General features: G+C 50.7%; 1 protein-coding gene across 1 annotated transcript; it reads left to right on the top strand.

The window, feature by feature from the left end:
• The first annotated feature begins 1,878 nt into the window (after nt 1–1,878).
• LOC111141258 (NIPA like domain containing 4) lies at nt 1,879–15,000 on the top strand. Its single transcript, XM_022493706.1, has 6 exons — nt 1,879–1,930; nt 5,386–5,625; nt 8,151–8,207; nt 9,305–9,395; nt 11,630–11,790; nt 12,645–15,000. Exons 1-6 carry the CDS (start codon nt 1,894–1,896, stop codon nt 13,271–13,273), a joined length of 1,215 nt encoding a protein of 404 aa, XP_022349414.1. The 5' UTR covers nt 1,879–1,893; the 3' UTR covers nt 13,274–15,000.
• Nucleotides 15,001–18,585: the final 3,585 nt, after the last annotated feature.

Raw genomic sequence — 18,585 nt, 5'->3', positions numbered from 1 at the left:
TGAAAGGTGGAAAGTGAGGGCAGGGAGGACAGGCTGGTTGGGGCGGGGGGCAGAGCCTGTTTACTCCTGGTGCCCTCACTAGCTGTGGGACCTCTGGGGCAAGTTTCTCAGAGTATTTCAAATATGGGCTATTTCTATTCCTATACAAAATGTCAACATTAAGGGATCCTGGTAACAGATATATGGGAACTTTGAGTACTACTTCTGTGACTCTCCTACAAATCTAAAGTTATTTTATAACCAAAAGTTTTTTTTTTTTTTTAAGTACAGTTTTCTCTCACTTGTACCATGGACATGGTAATGGTACGTACCAAATGAGAGGTCATGTCTGTATAGGGTTTAAAGATTTTATTTATTTATTTATTTATTTATTTATTTGAAAGCGAGAGAAGCACGTGTAGGGGGAGGGGCCGGGGGAGAGGGAGAGGCAGAAAGAGAATCAAGCGGACTCTGCTCTGAGCAGGAAGCCTGAAGTGGGGCTCAGTCTCACAACCCTGAGATCATGACCTCCGCCAAAACCAGGAGCTGGACACTCAACCCACTCAGCCACCCAGGTGTCCCGCGTATAGGGTTTAGTACAGGGTCTGTCCCATAGTGAAGACTCCGTAAGTAACTATTTTTAAAAGCTGCCTCCTCCAGGAAGTCAGTGACCATGATTGCCAAAACCGGCCACTGCTTTCTTGGTGGTCCCATGTCTGCACTACTCAGGAGCACAAGTGTATTTCGGGCTAAAATGCCAGGCATATTAGTGCGGCCACGGGGAGCATGCTCTCCATCTTCACTCTCCGCTTCCTAGCTGGGAAACCTGGTAAGTCACCTGATCACTCTGTGCCTCAGTTTCCTGAGTATATACTGTGTATGGTTGTCATGAGGATTAAACGAACAGGGATTTTTCAGCACTAATAACAGTGCCTGGCCTATAGCAAGCATTGCACAAGTGTTTTTATGGTCCAGAATAGTGTTTCTCTAATTTATTTTTACTATTACCCATAGTAGCAAATATAGTTCCCATAATCACAGTTGGGGTGTTTTTTTTGGGGGGGGTGATTTGGAAGACACCAGTTTCTAGATAATAAATCCCATTTTGTTTCTCTCATTAATATATAAAGTTCTCCAGGGACAGAGAATATGGCTAACTCATTTTGGTCTCCAGTCCCTCGGAAGAAATATACTTCTCCCAAGCGTCTATCGTCCATTCATTCCACGAAGACGTATTCACCATTTTGGGGGGCACTTACTTACTGTGTGCCTGTGCTAGTGCCCAGCACAGTTCAGTCCTATGTTGAATGAATGAACAAGGCAGGGAGGCAGGGAAGTAGGAAGCCGGGAAGGCAGGCAGGCAGGAAAAAACCCAGGGTCTCGGACACCACCCCCAGTCTGAGAGGGCTCCAACGGGCTGCAGTGCCTTTTCCAACTCCCACGTTTCCACTTCCACCTTGGCCAGGAAATCTCCCCCTCTCCCACCTCTGAGGACCCATCAACTCTGTCCCTGCCGAGGCAACTGGGTGCAGTCCGGGCGTCGCGGAGGGGCGGCGCCAGGGGACCCGCCCCCTTGCCTCCTGCCGGGGTGGGGGGGGTCCCCCGCAACCCGGCGACTCCCTCCCGGGATGCCCGGCAGCCTCCGCACCCCGGGAGGGCGCGTGCCCTTGTGCGGGCAGCCCGGGCGCTGGGCCCCCGACCCAGGGAGTTGCCCGAGACGCCGGGGTGACTCCTCCCCGGGGACCGTCCCCCTCCGGGGCGCGTCATTCTCTCCACCCCTGGGTCCGACCGACCCCAGCAGCTTCTCGCACGCCGGCCAAGCCGGGACGAGTCTCGGCCACCTGCTCCGGAGCCGGCGACCCCGGGGCGCCAGCCGCCCGCGCGTCCGTCGGTCGGTCCGTGCGCCCGGGGCCCATGGAGCTGCAGGCCAGCAACGCCAGCTGCCAGAACGGTGCGTGCGGGCGCAGGGGACCCGGGAGCGCCGCGCGCTTCGCGCCTTCCCTTCCCGGCTGCTCCTTTCCCTCGCGTGCTCTCCTGCGGCAGCCCAAAGCGGGGAGGGCTGGGTCAGCATGACCTATGGTCCGGCCGGTCTTGGGCGGGGGAGAGGAGCAGGGTTCTGGCTGACTTCCCCACCTTCGGAGCTGGGGAGCTGAGAGGGAGAATGGGAGGAAAGGGATGCGTGGGGCGGGAGGAGGGGGAGGCAGACATAATTGATTGGAGCTGGTCAGCCAGAGGTGGAGGGTTTCACGGTGGTTTCTTATGTATAGTTGCTTCAGATTCTCTTACCTGCCCGGGTCTGGTTGTCTCCCTGTGGCCCACCAAAGACCAGGGAGAGGGACGCAGACACTCACACCGCCAAACCCAAATGCACCTTGTAGGAAAATGTAGGAAAATGCACCTTGAGGGAAAGAAAACCAGGAAGGGATAAGGAAAGACCCTGAGCTGTGCGTTGAGCTCTTACCAGGAATGCGGTGGTAGACTAGACCCTTTACCTGCATTATCTCATTTAGTCCTTAACTCTAGAGGGCAAGTAGGTATTATTACCTTGCTGTCTCCTTTCTGGAGAGAAAGAAACAGAGGTCCTGAAAAGTCTGATAATTTGTGCAAAGGTCCTGCAGTTGGGGGAGTGAAATGTAAAATTAGAGCTCTTGGATTCTCAAACCTGCTCTCATGTTGCTATACTCCTTTCTTGATGTGTCTCCATGCTCCTACCTCCCCTTGCTCTGGAAGCCTGTCGGAGAGCGCTGTTTCTCTAACTTCTCTTGCCCAGCAAAGTGTTCAAAGCCAGCTCTGTGGGTGTTGGCTGGCTTTGGTTTCCTGACCAACAATGCAGTCCATTTTCGGCCTCACCTTCCCCTGGGGAAGAATATGTTCCCTGGTCCTAGCATATTCTGGAAGAGAAATGGGAATCACCAGGCCCAACAGCCATTTGCCTAATGAGCATCCTCCCCAGAGCTGGATTTCCTTTGGCCCTCAGCCCCCTCTCTCTTTTTCTTTCTGTCCTTATGGGAAAACTTAATTCACTGGAGGCTGCCGGGGCCTCGGGTGCTCCAGGCTTCCCCAAAACAGGCAAGTTCACCATTTGGCTCCACCTCCTGGAGATGCGCCTTCAGGAACGCAGGTGAAGGGCGTGGGAATGGGATTGGCCTTCTTCTAGGGAGTCACCTTCCATGGCCCATATCCTGGCTCTGGCTCATTTCCTGTGTTCAGGGAACTCCCCAGACTCGACCGTCTGAGCTGAGGAACAGGAGTGAGAGGTCAGACCAAATCTGAGTAGGGATGGAGATGGCTTCTTGTCATACCTTCTCTTGATTGTGACACAGGTGTTAGGAAGAGAGATCACCCATTGCAAAAGACACATGGATGTCCCCGGTGGTTTCCAGGCCCAGCTCTGCCACTAGGTTTTTGTGAGATTCAAGCAAGTCCTTCCCCTCCTCAGGGCCTCAGTTTTCCTGGCTGCAAGTAAGAGGGTTAGCCAGCCTGTCTTCCGGGGCTCTCCAGCACCATTGTTCTCTGCTTCTGTGCCATGGAAGAAAGGTCAATATTGCTCTTTCTTTATTCAACCAAGATGCCACTCTATGATCCAGATACCGCCAATGCCAGAGCTGCATGACCTTGGACTTTGAGGCCCATCCAGTGCCAGTCTGTAGTTCTCATTGCTCTGAGAAGAAGTGCCTGGCCCAGGCTTCCATTCCTGGTGCAGGAGGCTGAAGTTTTGTGCCCCACAGTTTGAAAAAGACCTTCTACCACTGGCGGTCACAAATTCAGATGCCTACAGGGGCTGAGCACATAACCCAAATGATCGAAGGGCAGCAGATACGGACCCCAGGGAATTGCATAGAACGTGTCCTAAGGGGGCAGCCACTCTCAGCGGCAGTCAGTGGTGGGCTCTGGGAAGGTGCGCTCCATCAGGTAAACAGAGGCAGATCAAAAGCTGGATTTTCGTGGGAAATCTGATTTTTTTTTTCTTAAAGATTTTATTTATTTATTTGACAGATAGATCACAAGTAGGCAGAGAGGCAGGCAGAGAGAGGAAGGGAAGCAGGCTCCCTGCTGAGCAGAGAGCTCGATGTGGGGCTTGATCCCAGGACCCTGGGACCATGACCTGAGCCGAAGGCAGAGGCTTTAACCCACTGAGCCACCAAGGCGCCCCGGGAAATCTGATTTTAAATGTAGGTAATGAATTCATAGTTTAAAACAACCCTCAAGAGACGAAGCGAAGCCCCAGCCTGCCCTTGCTGCCTGCCCTGTGGGGCACCGGTAGCAGTTAAGAGCATGGCTTTGACATCACACGGAGAACAGTTTGGCTTCACTGTGTACTGCCAGTGTCGTCTTACTCAGCTTACCAAATTTATCAGGGCCCCAGTTTCTTTGGCTAAAACCCTGGACATGATCCCTGTGCCATTTCCATGATAGGAATGCTCACGGAACACCCCAGAGCAGAGGAGCATGTAGTCCTGGCGCTGGGGGATTACTGGCTGTGATTTAGGTGGTTTTTCTGAACTTGGGCAACTTAGCTCCCCTGACAGAGGGTGTGCCCCTCGGGCCCAAAGTTGTCCTATTGTCCTTAGTGTTTGTGCCAGAAGGCAAGCAAGGGTTGGTGGGTTCTGGGACATGAGGGCTGATTCAGGCTCTCAGGATCTCTAGGACTTGGAAGGCGAACTAAAGGGATGCTCCATGGGGCGACAGGGACAGTAATCCGTCTGAGGCTGGAAGGAGGCCCCCCGCCACTGACCATGGGCCCCAGAGGTCTTAGAATAAGGCCTAGGAATGGTCAGTTGTAACCAACAGGCTGCTTATATTTAGTTACCTGCAGGCCCTGAAGGGGCTGTGGGAGTTCTAGCCTCACTCCCTCATGTTAACTATCAGCAGTCTCAGTTGTGGCTGGAGGTGGGGATATGGCAGTGAAGAGGCCGCTTGGAGGGGAGACTCCCTGCGTGATCCTGAGCTGTCAGAGGTCCAGAGGCTGGGAGGGGATGCCTCGGGAGGGGGGCGGGGAGGTTGGAGTCAGTGATGTCTGAGAGCTTGGAGGACCCTGCTTGGTGTGTGGGGCATCGGAACACCTTAGTGGTCACATGCTAGAGTTCTGGAGTCAGACAGTCTGTGTTCTTAGGCGAGGTGCCTGACATCTCATGGCCTCTATTTCCCATCTATGAAATGGGAACTCAAGGCAGCACTGATCTGACAGATGGTCATAAAAATTGGATGAGTTCCACAAATAAAACTCCTAGACGGGAGTAGGCACTCAGAGGATGCTATCTATTGTTGTTGGGTTGAAGCCCCTTGTGTGGATGGAGGCCCACTGCGGCTGAACTATGGGGTCTGAAACAGTAGCCAGTTCCAGGATTTTGAAAGCGCACACCGATGTCCCCGGTGTGACTCTCTTATCGTGCTCTTCCCGTCCAGGTTCCCTGATCAGCCTGTACTGCTCCTCCCACCAAGTCCTGTGCCAGATCGTCGGTGACCTCAGCCCCCAGGTGCCCAGCAATGTCACCTCTCACAGCTGGAAGGAGAGGTTCAGGCAGAACTATGGCTTCTATGTTGGTCTGGGTCTGGCCTTCTTGTCCAGCTTCCTCATCGGCAGCAGCGTCATCCTCAAGAAGAAAGGCCTTCAGCGACTGGTGGCCTCCGGGGCCACACGGGCCGGTAGGGTCCTGGCAGGGAGGATGGGCGTAGGGTGCTAGGCAGCTGAGCCCCCAGCCAGCCCTGTGAACCTCCCTTCACGGGGGTCCCCTGCGGCAGTTGGCGAGCTTAGCCTCCATGGTCACAAAGGGTTCATTGTTAATCCCGCTGGGAATCCAGTCCACCCTCAGGAGATCTCCCTTTAAAAATCCAACATTTCTGGAGAACTTCAAGATAAGTTAATTGGGGTACAGATAAGGAAAAGTTTCAGGGCCAGGAACCCAAAACCCCAGATCGAGTCCAGTTCTATTTCTTACCAGCTCTGTCATCCTGGGCAGCCATGACTTCCCTGCCAAATGGGAATACAGATACCTCTGCCCAGAGCAGTGGTATCTCCAGTGGTATCACCGGTATCTCCGGTGGCCCCTTGGCCTCTCAGATGGAGCCCCTCACAGGCCACAAAAGAATGACTGAGGCTCTGTCCACAAGGGAGTTGTTCGCTTGGAAATAAGGTGTGTATCTATGAACCCATTCTGGAGAAAAGGAATCACGTGTAAAAGAATTCGTTCATTTAATTATCATTCACTGCATACCTGCTGTGCCAGGTCCCACGCTAGACATGGGGACCCGGGACCCATGGGGCATTGAGCCAAGTGGGGGACCCAGGCAACTGTTCCCCAGTCTGTGACGTGCTCTTTATCGTGGGGAAAATCCAGGACACTTAGGGGGTATTTTGGAGGGGCGTGAAAAGCCCAGGCTGGGAGGGTAAGGGGAGGTTTTCTATAAGGTGATCTGGAAGCTGGGACCTGAATGATGAGATGGCTAAGGGAGGGGGAAAAGAGGAGGTCGTGGTAGAAAGAACAGCGTGTGCAAATGCTCCAAGGTGAGAGAACATGAGTGACATTAGAAGCTGAAAGTAGCTCGGAGGACTGGGAGTGGGGAGGGGCGGGGGGTGGGGGATAAGAGACAGGAGGGCGGGGGAGGGCCAGATGGCAAAGAGTCTTATAAACCGGGCGGAGTTTGGACGCACTTGCAAGTGACAAAGGCTTTAGGCAGGGGACAGACATAGTTCCATTTACGATTTGAAGGAATTCCTGGTTGCTGCATGGATAATGGATTAGGGGACAAGCACAGCACCTAGGAGACCAGTTAGGGGAGAGAGAGAGCACAGCTTGGACCGGGGGAATTGTGGGAACGGAGACCATGGTGGAGTCCAGAGGTAGCTTTCAAAGGCAGAACTTACTGGGTTTGGTGTTGACTGGCTCCAAGGGGAGGATAAAACAGAGTCGAGACTGACTCAGCTTTCTGACTTGAGCAACTAGGGAGATGAGGGCGCTGTTTTCTGAGATGGAGAATGCAGGATGAGCAGGTTTATGGCATCAGGATGGTTCAGGTTTGGACATGTTCAGTGTCATGTTCTGTGAGACACTGTGTTTTGGAAGCAGACTCCTGAGGTTCCAACTCTAGCTCCATTTCTAGCCCAAAACACAATTTTGGGTGTCATAGTGTCTCCATTTGAGTGGGGAAAAATGCCAGAAAATAAATACATTAACTCAAATTATAGTACCATGAAGGAGAAGAGGTGGGTGTGATAAAGAGAATCCCAAGGGAGATATCACAGAGATAAGGGGTCAGGGAGGGCATCTTAGGGGAAGCAACGTTCAAGCAAAGCCCTGAAGAGTAAGGGTAGAGATAAGCAAATGTCATTAAGAAGACTATTCCTGACACAGAAAAGCAAGGGTCTTAAGGCCAAAAAGAGCTCCTCATTTTAGAGGAACTAGAAGAAAGCCCGAGTGGCTAGACAACAGTAAGAAGAGTGGAGAGAGGTACCTTTGGAGATGTGAACAGGGTCAAAACTATGAACTGGCTTGTTTAGGATTTTGGTCTTTTAAGAGTATTTGGAAGCCATTGGCCTTTTACAAGCTGAGGAGTGACAGTATGATTTACATCCTTAAAAGACCATCGGCTGCTCTGATTGAATGAGTTATAAAGGGATGATGGGAGTGACACCAGAGGAACCTTGGGAGGCTGTGGCCTCACCCCAGGCCAGAGTGGGTAGCGCCTTGGAGTCGGGTGGTGGCAGTGGAGTGGACACATGTGAGATGCTCTTTGGAGAGGGAAACAGCAGGTTGGATGGAACCCAGAAGGTGGAGGAGTGGGAGAGTCGAGGGTGATTCCCTGGTTTCTGGCTTAAGCAGCTAGGTACATGGAGGTACCACTTACTGAGTTTCCTGTGGTGGGTGGGTGGGCGGGGTGCACTTAAAATCAAGAGTTCTGTTTAGGACAGAGTTTGGGATGCCTGTGGGAGATCCAAGAGACGTCAAGTAAGCAACTGGACATTCATCTAGGCTCAGGAGAAAAGGCTCAGTACCCATAAATGAAATAAGGACGCCAGCATAAAGATGGCATGTGCAACTTTGGGAATGGATAAAGTCACTAAGCAAGGGAAACATATTGAACCCCTCAAGACTGGAGAGTTAAGGTAGAGATGAGAAAGGACCTGAGAAAGCACGGCCAAGTTCTGACTTTGTGCCCATTCCTTTCTACAGTGGACGGAGGGTATGGCTACCTGAAGGACGCCATGTGGTGGGCTGGCTTTCTCACCAGTAAGTGGGCTCTTTCCTAACAACACTGACGCACTGATGGCAGAGGCGGACACGAAAGGAGGGGTGGTGGGGATATTTCTGTCTTTGTGCGAAGTGTGAATCTCAAAGGGAAAACCTTGGCAGTCGTTGCAGGTAGAACATCTTCCCCGTATTTCGGATCACATTCTCCACCCCAAGTCAGTCCTGCATCCATGAAACTTGTATCCCCAGAGAGGCTTGTAGAAAGCTGCTAATGAGAAAGGTGTCATTACTCAACTTCCCTTGAAACGGAGAGACTCCAGCTGCTGGTCAGAGTGTCATGGCGCCCCTCAGCCAGGTTTTCCATTCCACAGGCCGTGTGTTGGCTGACGTAGTACACGGCTGGTCTGCCACTTAAAGTTTGCCCAGATTTACACATTCGCACACTACCCCCGCTTTCCACCCACCCTCGCTGGCTTTCCAATCCTAATTCTTTCAAATGGAAAAATTAGCCAGCTTTCCATTTATAAGTCAGGTTTTGATCCCAGTCTTAGTCATGGCCATCGCATTCATCCTCTCAAAGGGCAGACCCAGGTCATTCTCTACCAGCAGACACAGAATATGCACTTACAGGAGTCTGCAAACTAGAAACTCAAATGTGGAGGATAAATACATCCTATGCATCTCGGCCAGGCTGTGGGGAGATGTCAGAATTTCTAACCACCTGCCCACAGTTCCTCTGGGACAGATGGCTCCATGACCAAGTGGTACCTGGAGAATCAATAACTAAATGTTTCTTTGGCGATTAACACTTCCTAGAATGCACCTTGTAGATACAGACCAAACATCGGGTGTCCCCGAGGCATACTTCACATACTCCACCCACATGCCATGTGACTTTGGACTCTGGGCCTAGCTTGTCCCATCTTTAAAATGGAAGGATTTGATCAGGAGCGTCTGGGCCTGACATTCCGATCAGATTCGCCAGGGGCAAAGCATAAGGACCAAGATTCTAGGGAATGCGGCCAGGGATGCTGGGAATGGTTGATCACTGAATGAAACTGTCTCCACCCAGGTTAGTTTGGGCTGGAGATGGGCATCGAAGCCACACTACCCTGTTTTCTCCCTTCATTTCCTAGTGGCTGCTGGAGAAGTTGCCAACTTCGGGGCCTACGCATTTGCCCCTGCGACAGTCGTCACACCTCTGGGAGCGCTGAGTGTCCTCATAAGGTTATCATCTCCTCTCTTGCTGTCTCTCCCTCCTTCCTATTTTCAGTTTGTTGAGGTCTGGAGCTGTAAGTGGGATCACCTGCCGCTGGCAGTCAGGGACCTGGGTCGGTCCCAGCTCCCAGAAAGAGGCACTGTGCTGGTCCGAGCTCCGAGCCTTGGACTGTTGGCTGCTTCTTCTCTAGCACCCCCTCAGAAGAATGGCCAATAGAGGGGGTGGCCAAGCCCAGACCAGCTGGAAGGGCTTCCAGTGCCACCAAGCCGGACGTCTCACGTCAATGTCTTGGTGGGTCAGAAGGCGCTGCATTCAAGTTGGAAAGCAGGAGCTCGAGATTGGCTCTCCCTGAGCTCTGACCTTAAGCTCAGCCACTCAGTAATTACATTACCATGGGCCAGGCCCTTAACTCCCCTAAGCCTCTGTTTCTGCTCTGCTCAGTGCGGATGCTAATAATCCCTAGGGCGTTGCTTCAAGGACTAACTCTGTGGGCTTCCCATTGCCACCTTCCTCTCGAACTATAAGCATAGTTCCTGGACGGAGGGGGGTCTTGGAGCCCCCTTTGAAGCTGGCTGTGATGATTGGCTTTAACCTGGGTGCCTTGGTAAATCCTGTCAAACCACACCCAGTACACACAGTTTCCTTTGTTTTGTTGTACCATCTTGATGACAATTTTGTAACATTGACACAATCAAGAATAAACAGAGGCATGACTCACATCACACAGCTGGCTGATGTAGCCATTATTACACTGTCGCCTATCTGATTACTGTACGAATTTCCACTCTCAGGAAGTTGGGAGAGGTAGGGAATTCTCCACTGTGTGACCTGCCTATGCAAATGCCCCCAGCCTCTCTCAAATGCCAGTGTTTTTGGTAGTTTTAGAGGAGAGACGGAAGACATTCAGAGGAGCTTGGACATCAATCCCCTTTCTCTTGGTACCTTAAACAGAACTTTGCGGAGTAATTCAGTCCTAGATCAACCAACTGCCTTTTACCCTATGCTCATGTTACCTTCCTAAAGAAACAGAAAGCTGTCCTGCGATCATACCTGCCTTGTCCAGTTTCCCTCCCTTCTTCCCTCACCTCTGCCAGCTCATCTGAGGATGTGAGGGAATGAAAATCATATCACCAAGGAATAGCAAGAAATGGAGGGGTTTTGCCCAGGCAAGAGAAAACACAGGGAACTCACAGGAATTCTCTTCAATGAGGTGTAGAGGAAAAATCATAGGATTTATGATTAGACAGAAACTCAGCTAAAATCCTGGCCCTGCTACTTCCTAGTTGTATGACCTTGCCAAGTTATTTTAACTTTTAGGAGACTCAGTCTTCTCATCTATAAAATGGGGATAGTATATTTTACTTCTCAAAGAGTTATAAGATGTTAATGGGATATAATAAGTAGAAAATTCCAGGCGCCTGGGTGGCTCAGTGGGTTAAGCCTCTGCCTTCAGCTCAGGTCATGATCTCAGAGTCCTGGGATTGAGCCCCACATTGGGCTCTCTGCTCAGCGGGGAGCCTGCTTCCCCCCCACCCCCGCGTGCCTCTTTGCCTACTTGTGATCTTGTCTATCAAATAAATAAATAAAATCTTTAAAAAAAATAAGTAGAAGGTTCATAGCATAATACCTAGTACATAATATATGTAATGTATTATATATCTAGTACATATACATTACATATATTATGTACTAGGTATTATGCTAGGACATAGTGCCTATAATTGTCATTGTGGTGGTTTATATTGACATATACAAATGGAAGAAGGAACAGATCTGTTCTATACGAACTCAAGGAACTCAAGGAGTAGAAATAGGACATTGAATAGAAATTATCATATTTTTGGTAATTAGAATGAACCTACGATAGAATCACTTGCTTTGTGAAGGGGTGAGTTGCTTGCCATCAGAGGTATATAAGCCAAGCCTCAAAGCGTCTGTTCGTAATGTTAAGGGGAGATGTGTTTACTGGGTGGGAAGTTAGACAATGCCATGAGGGCTTTTGTGACTTCTCTGTTGGGGGATCCTTTTAGTCTCTGCAGTGAAAGAAATCCACATGTACGTCCATTCCTCCAGCACATACCAGAACCCTCCCATAAATAAGTATCTATTTCAAACATTTTGTGGGGGAGAGTAGTGAGTCCTGATCTGTTCTTCTCCATGAATTCTTGCTCAGCCACCATTTTCCTTCAGGACCCTGGGACAGGACCGGCTGCTAATCCCTCTCTCTCATGTCCACCTGCAGTGCCATCCTGTCCTCATACTTCCTAGGAGAGAGCCTGAATCTGCTGGGGAAGCTGGGCTGTGTGATCTGTGTGGCTGGCAGCACAGTGATGGTGATACACGCCCCCGAGGAAGAGAAGGTTGCCACCGTCGTGGAGATGGCTGCCAAGATGAAAGACACAGGTAGGACCACGCCCCGTCCCGCCCGCGGAAGCTGGAAAGCTCAGGGGATGAACCCCAGGGAAGGTCTCACTGGGTGCTGACCATGCCAGGTGCTGCCACCTGGAGGAGAGGGAGGCTAAAGAAGGAAAGTCGGGGGTGGGGGGGCGAGGGCTCGTCTTAGGGTTGGCTCACAGGCTTCCCAGCCTGATGTGTGTTGATGTCATTTATTCTGTGTTTATTATGTACCAGGCACGGTTCTAAATACATTCTATGCATTGTCCTGGTATGTTCAGGCCACTGTAACAGGATATCACAGACTGGGGGGCTTATAAACAACAGAAGTGTATTTCTTATACTTCTGGGAAGTCCGAGATCAAGGCCCTGGTTTGGGCCACAATTTGGTTCATAAATGGCCAACTTCTCTCTGTGTCCTCACATGGTGGAAGGAGTGAGGGAGCTAGCTCTCTGGGGTCTCTTTTATAAGGGCACTGATCCCATTCATGAGGGTGCCATCTTCAAAGGGTGCCACCTTCCAAAGGCCTCATGTCCAAATACCGTCACATTGGGCATTAATGGGGGTGGGGGGAACGACACAGTCTTATAGTTTGCATTATCTCATTTAATCCCACAAAAAAAGATCTATGAGAAAGGTCCTATTATTAGCTCTATTTTACAAATAAGGAAATGGAGGTTTTGCGCTTTAATTAATAACCTGCCCAAATTATTTAAAAGTTGTGACCTGGGGCTGGACCCTATGTCTGTCTGACTTTAGGGCTTAAGTTTTTAGTGCTATCTCCCATGACCAGGGGTAGAAGGTTCTGGAAACTAAGCACCCCCTCTGCAGCTCAGTTATCTGTCTCCCACCCCTCCTGAAGGGTACATCGTGTTTGCTGTGCTTCTCCTGGTGTTCTGCCTCATCCTCATCTTCGTCGTCGCCCCACGCTATGGACAAAGGAATATCCTTGTCTACATCATCATCTGCTCTGTGATCGGAGCCTTCTCCGTGTCTGCTGTCAAGGGCCTGGGCATCACCATCAAGAATTTCTTCCAAGGGATGCCAGTGGTGCGGCACCCCCTCCCCTACATCCTGTCCCTCATCCTGGCACTCTCTCTCAGCACTCAGGTCAACTTCCTCAACAGGGCGCTGGACATTTTTAATACCTCGCTGGTGTTCCCCATCTACTATGTGTTTTTCACCACGGTGGTGGTTACCTCCTCCGTCATCCTCTTCAAGGAATGGCACAGCATGTCTGCAGTGGACATTGTGGGCACCCTTTCTGGCTTTGTCACCATCATTCTGGGTGTGTTCATGCTTCACGCTTTCAAAGACCTGGACATCAGCCGGACCAGCTTGCCTCACATGCACAAAAACCCAACCCCCTCTCCCACCCCTGAGCCCACGGTCATCAGACTGGAAGACAAGAATGTCCTTGTGGACAATATAGAACTCTCCAGCACCCCATCACCAGAAGAGAAGCCCAGAGTATTTATAATCCATTCTTAAAACTTGGAATCGGTGAGTGAGAAGATGAGCTCTACGGTACAGCCTGACCTCTCCATTTCAGAGGCACCTGGTTATTTTCGCCCCCACTGTTACCAGTGGGCTCTCTTTTCTCGAGACGTTCATTTATACCTCATCACTGTTTCCAGAAGAAGGTTCCCTACCCAGTGAGTGGTGGTGGCAGAACTTTGTGGAAACAGCCTCAGCGACCAAATACATCGGTGCCAGCAGGTCCCTTGGACCTCCCTTCCCACTTGTGTCCTCGGTGCCATCCCTGCGTTGTGGGGAAGAAGGGAGAATCTGACCCGTTGAATGTAGCACAGGCCAAGACCTTCCCTGAGATGCTGGTTGTCGGGCAGTCCTTAGTGCTCGCTCTCCTGAGACTGAATCCCATTCCTCCGCCCAAGGAGGAAGCGCGTTGCCAGAGGCCCAGACAGCAGCTCCTCATGCCTCCCCATCCAGGACTGACGACTGATGTGAGACGTCCTGCTGCTTTTGCCACTCGGGCCCTGGGGACAAAAGCATGACCTCAGCTGACCTTCTTACGGTGAAAACCACCTGATGTCTCAGGGACCATTTGCAGCAGCCCCGTTCCCCGAGCACTCCAGCCTGGAGGTCAGCGTCTTAGTTTCCGTCTGTCCCCAGACCCGCCCCTTCTGTCTCTCTCTCTCTCTCTGTCCTAAGGAGTCGTCACTGAGACATTCGGGCAATTACCTTAGGACTCAAGACAAAATGACAAGAACAACGGCGACAGAAGATCCTCCACAGCCAAGCCGCGCCGGAGAAGCCCAGTGTTTTGTTTCGCCTCGCTCTGGAGAGAGAACCGTGTTTGCGCTGGTCTTAAAAGTAGTCCAGCTGTCGTGATAGCATTTGGCGGAATGCACTTTCCTTTTCCTCAAGGAGTCAACCAAAATATGATTTGGGGAGATGGGGAGAGGGAAGAGCAACGTCAGAAATTGGCAGAAAGCAGCCAGAAGCCCTCTAGAAACCCGGAGCTGACTTTTGTGTTTACTCTGGTGCCCAACCAAGAACCCAGGTGGGAGGGGCTCTGGGTAATTTCTGGGCTGTAGCCTCAGATGCCTGAGCAGTGGGATCTGCTTTGAACTTTAGTGACCTGTGGGGTTGTAAGCTTGGCATGGGGAGCATTCTGGCTGTTGATCTGATTGCCACCAAGTCCCCAGGGCCACTGATGAGCTCCCTGCCCTGGGAAATAGCAGGTCATGACTGCTCCAACACCAGCTGCTTTGGGGACCGCCTTTAGTCCCCTCACATTTGACCAGAAGCATTCAATACACAGAGCAGGTGGAGAGAGAGAGTTTGCTTCCTGTCTTCTTTCTAGCTCCAGGCGTTGGTGGAAGGACCATTGAAGGGGAAGTCAGAGAGCCAGTATGTCTATAAAGAGGGAAGGCTTGATCCTTGTCCCCTGGGGTGGGGACGCAGAGCTTCCCTGTATAACCCAGTACCTGTGTCCTGGGTTGACGCCCCCTCCCCTGAGCACAGCCAAGCCCGGGCCAAACTCTTGTTGGCCTTGAGCCTCCACAGGCTTGTCTGACCGACAGACTGGCTTCCTGCACCTCCAGCCTCAAATCCCCGGTTTTGAATGAATGTGGATTTCTGTCTGTGGCTAAAATCAATGCAACATGTTGGATCTTGAGAATGGCAGTCATTGAAGGGCCCTGAGAGTGTGGTCTGCGGGGTCAAGAATAAAGACCCCGAGTATGTTTACTCAATACTTGTGTCTTGGCCTTCTTTGGACACAGAACAATGAAACTGGTTTGTCTGGGGCTGGGGGGCTGGTACCCAATCTCTGGAGGGTTGTGGCTGCCAAGTAAGTCCCTACAGTAGCTTTTGAAGCCACCCCCTCCCTGCAGTGGGAAAGACCATTTTGGGAATAGTCCATTGAAAATATTCATCCCTTGTTAATGCCTGAGCCCATACTGGGAACCAGGCACAGTACTAAGAGCTTCATGTGAATTCTTTTAAGTCCTCACAAATCCCCAAGGTAGATACATTTTTTTATCCCCATTTTATATACAAGGAAAGGGTTACAGGGAGGTTAAGTAATCCCCCAAGGTCACGCAGTCAGGAAGATTCAAAGTTGATATCGGCTCCAAGCCTAGAGTCTTAACGACCAGGCAGTACATCTCCCTAAAGGGCTAAAGAAGGCTGGCACTACTTCATTCTTTTCTGTGATCAGTGCTGTCTCCCCCCTGTAGACGGAAGCCCCATGGGAGTTGGTCTTTATTTGCTGCTTATTCTCACTGCTCAACACATAGTTGGCACTCCTAAAAACATTTATTGAATGTAGGGACAATTCTGTTCCAATAGTCCTCCTTTGCCCAAACGTTCGGGGGTCAGCTCTCAGTCCAGATCAGAATTAAATGAACTCCCCGGCATGTCCAGAAGAGCAACTCTAAAACTGTCATAGCAGTTTCTGAGCACTTGGCTTGTGCCTGGCACAGGTGGGTGCTATCACTGGGCGCACTTCCCTGATGATCACGACACTTTTTTTTTTTTTAAGATTTTATTTATTTATTTGACAGAGATCACAAGTAGGCAGAGAGGCAGGTAGAGAGAAAGGAAGGGAAGCAGGCTCCCTGCTGAGCAGAGAGCCCGATGCGGGGCTTGATCCCAGGACCCTGGGATCATGACCCGAGCCGAAGGCAGAGGCTTTAACCCACTGAGCCACCCAGGCGCCCCTGATCACGACACTTTTGAGGGAGGTGTTATTCCCACGGTTATCTCCCACAGTGTAGCAGAAAGAGTTCTGGAAGGGTTCTGGAACTCATCCACTCTCTCGCATCTAGTAAGCAGCAGAGCTGGGACGCGGACCTCGGTCTGCCCATCCAGGTTTTGTGCATTCTGTTGCTGGCCAATCTAGGACTGGCGGTTGGTTTAGATGATGGTGTTAAGCAGGCAGCAGCATTTCGGTAAGGGGCTAATTTCATGAGCAGGCATTGCAGTAGTCAAAGCATTTGTGTTTGATGTCTTTGAAATCCTTAGGCAATCTCAAAGCCCTGAGAAGTTAGAAAGATAGAATCAAATACCAAAGACCTCTCAGGGCTTTTGTGAGGATTAAATGAGATCATTCACATAAAGAAAGTAGGATACAATGCCAGCTCAAAACTCAGTGGATATTAACCTGCTCTCGTGGTTATTATGTTCTCTCTTGGAGAAACTTAGAACTAAGGTGGGGATCAAATGAGACAATAAGGGTGAGGTCCTTTTGCAGACTCGGAGGCACTATTGGATGTGAGCTGTTGTCACACAGGGATCTGGATTCCAAAAGCCTACTCAACCCCAGCCTTCGCTCTGTACCTGCCCACCCAGCCCAACAGACCTTGAACAGGTCTCCCCCCACATTGATGTGCGTCTGACCTATAGCAATAAGATGAGGAGGCGACCACAGGATCTTGGTTGTCTCCTAAACACAATAGTGTAGCAAGACAAGAAACACAGCAGAGAATCCCAGGATCATTCATGCCTTTATGACCCAAGAACCAACTAAACGAGACCAGCCTATGTCCAGGTACAGAGACAAATAGCTCCCTCGACTGGTCATGGGAAAACCCAGGGCTTTTCTGTGGCTTCAGGCCCGACAGGTGGACTGATGGTCTTTGTGGGAACTCTTCTGCCGCGTCCTCATGGGATGGATCCTACCCAGGCTGAGCAGGGGGAGATTAAAGCAAACAAAAAAGAACTGCCAAACCAGACAGCATTTCAAATGACAATTTATTTTAATTAAATACAAACAAGGAAAAAAGGCACCATGGCCCATTCAAGTATTTTGCATAGATGTACAAATATTGTAAACAATTAATAGGCGGACAAGAGAGAAAAGGATCTGTTTTTCGTGAACGATCTCCAAATAAAAAGAAAATTCACATTGCCCTAGATCCCAGACACATACGTACACACAGTGGATGGTGTGAGAGGCTGCACAGAAGGGTGACTTTGGGGACACTGGCTTGGATTCTACAGAACCCCTCTTAGCAAGCTTCCCTAGGGATGGGGCACCTTTCCAGTTGACATTCCCTTGGGTGTCCAGCAGAGCTGTTATACACATATTTAACACAATCATGACTTTAGAACTGGTCCCCAGTGTGAAATATGCAAGTCTTCCATACCCTTTGCCAAATAAGAACAAATTTGGACATAGGCGAGGGGAGGTTTTATTCAAAAGGATTATTGCAAGAGACAGCAAGGGGCTACTGAAGTGTGGAGAAGGGGCTCCCCCAATCCTGTAAGATCTGCAAGCATCTCAGAGCTGGGGCAGAAAAGGGGCTTTTAGGGAAAAGTCAACGAGGCTAAAAAGAATGAATGGCAAGTAGGTAGTTACAACTTGGAGCCAGGCACCTGGGATAAAATCCCCCAGAGACAGGGAGACAGGGAGACAGGGGTGCTAGCCCCTTGAGGTTTACATTTCAGAGATGGCTCCCCAGTTCTTAAGGAAAACATTTCCATTGTAAAACTGGCAGGCTAAGTTAGTGTTTAAAAAGATTTCTATCCAGCTCCATTTGAACAAAGGGCAGGTTAACTCCACCAGACTTTAGTTGAGCTCCTCTTCTCCCCACCTGAACTTGGACCCACACTCAGGTCTGAGCCAGCACCCAACACACACCAGCCCCTTCCCGGGGAGGCTGAGCACAAGGACGGCCCCATTGCGGTTCTCTCTGGCCAAGTCCACTCCAGCGATCAGAGAAAAGGCCCCTTCATTCTGAGCTTTGAGATGCTCGTGGGATCTTGCAGGAGCTCCCCTGAGCGGTCTCCCTACTGCTAGAGCCCGCGCCCGGATCACAAGTTCCCTTTCCCCGCCTTGCAGTAAGCCTTTCCAATAAAGCCCCTCTTAAGGCTGTATTTGCTTTTATTTGTCACCTCAAAGCAGCACTCGGGCACAGGAGGGCAAAGGGAGCTCGCAGGGGCTGCTCTTGCTCCCGGGCAGCCTCCCTGGCCTCCGCCAAAAATGGCGACTCCTAGTCCCTGAACACAGCCAGAAGTGAAACTGTAAATAGAGCCCACCGCCAAAAGTCTCCATCAAATTTTAAAAATTCAACCTTCTTCCAGTTCACAGTACAGTTTTACGGGTGGAGGTGGTATTAAAATAACGGAAGACAAAAACAGAGAAACAATAAAATACAACCCAGGGCTCTTTCCGGTATGGATGCAGGGAGGGTGGATTTCAGGTTCGAAAGGCTCATGCAGCCACAGTGGCTGTGGCATTTTCACTTCAGAGCCTTCGACCTCCTTGTGTCTGGGAGAAAAGCTGGACATGCCACAGGAACGTCTGGGAGGCAGGCGGGTGGGTAGAAGTGTGA

Source organism: Enhydra lutris, unplaced genomic scaffold, assembly GCF_002288905.1.
Source record: "Enhydra lutris kenyoni isolate GAN:26980312 unplaced genomic scaffold, ASM228890v2 scaffoldscaffold5, whole genome shotgun sequence".
Taxonomy (NCBI): domain Eukaryota; kingdom Metazoa; phylum Chordata; class Mammalia; order Carnivora; family Mustelidae; genus Enhydra; species Enhydra lutris.
Note: the sequence above shows the minus strand (reverse complement) of the source record. Positions and strands in the feature narration are given on the sequence as shown.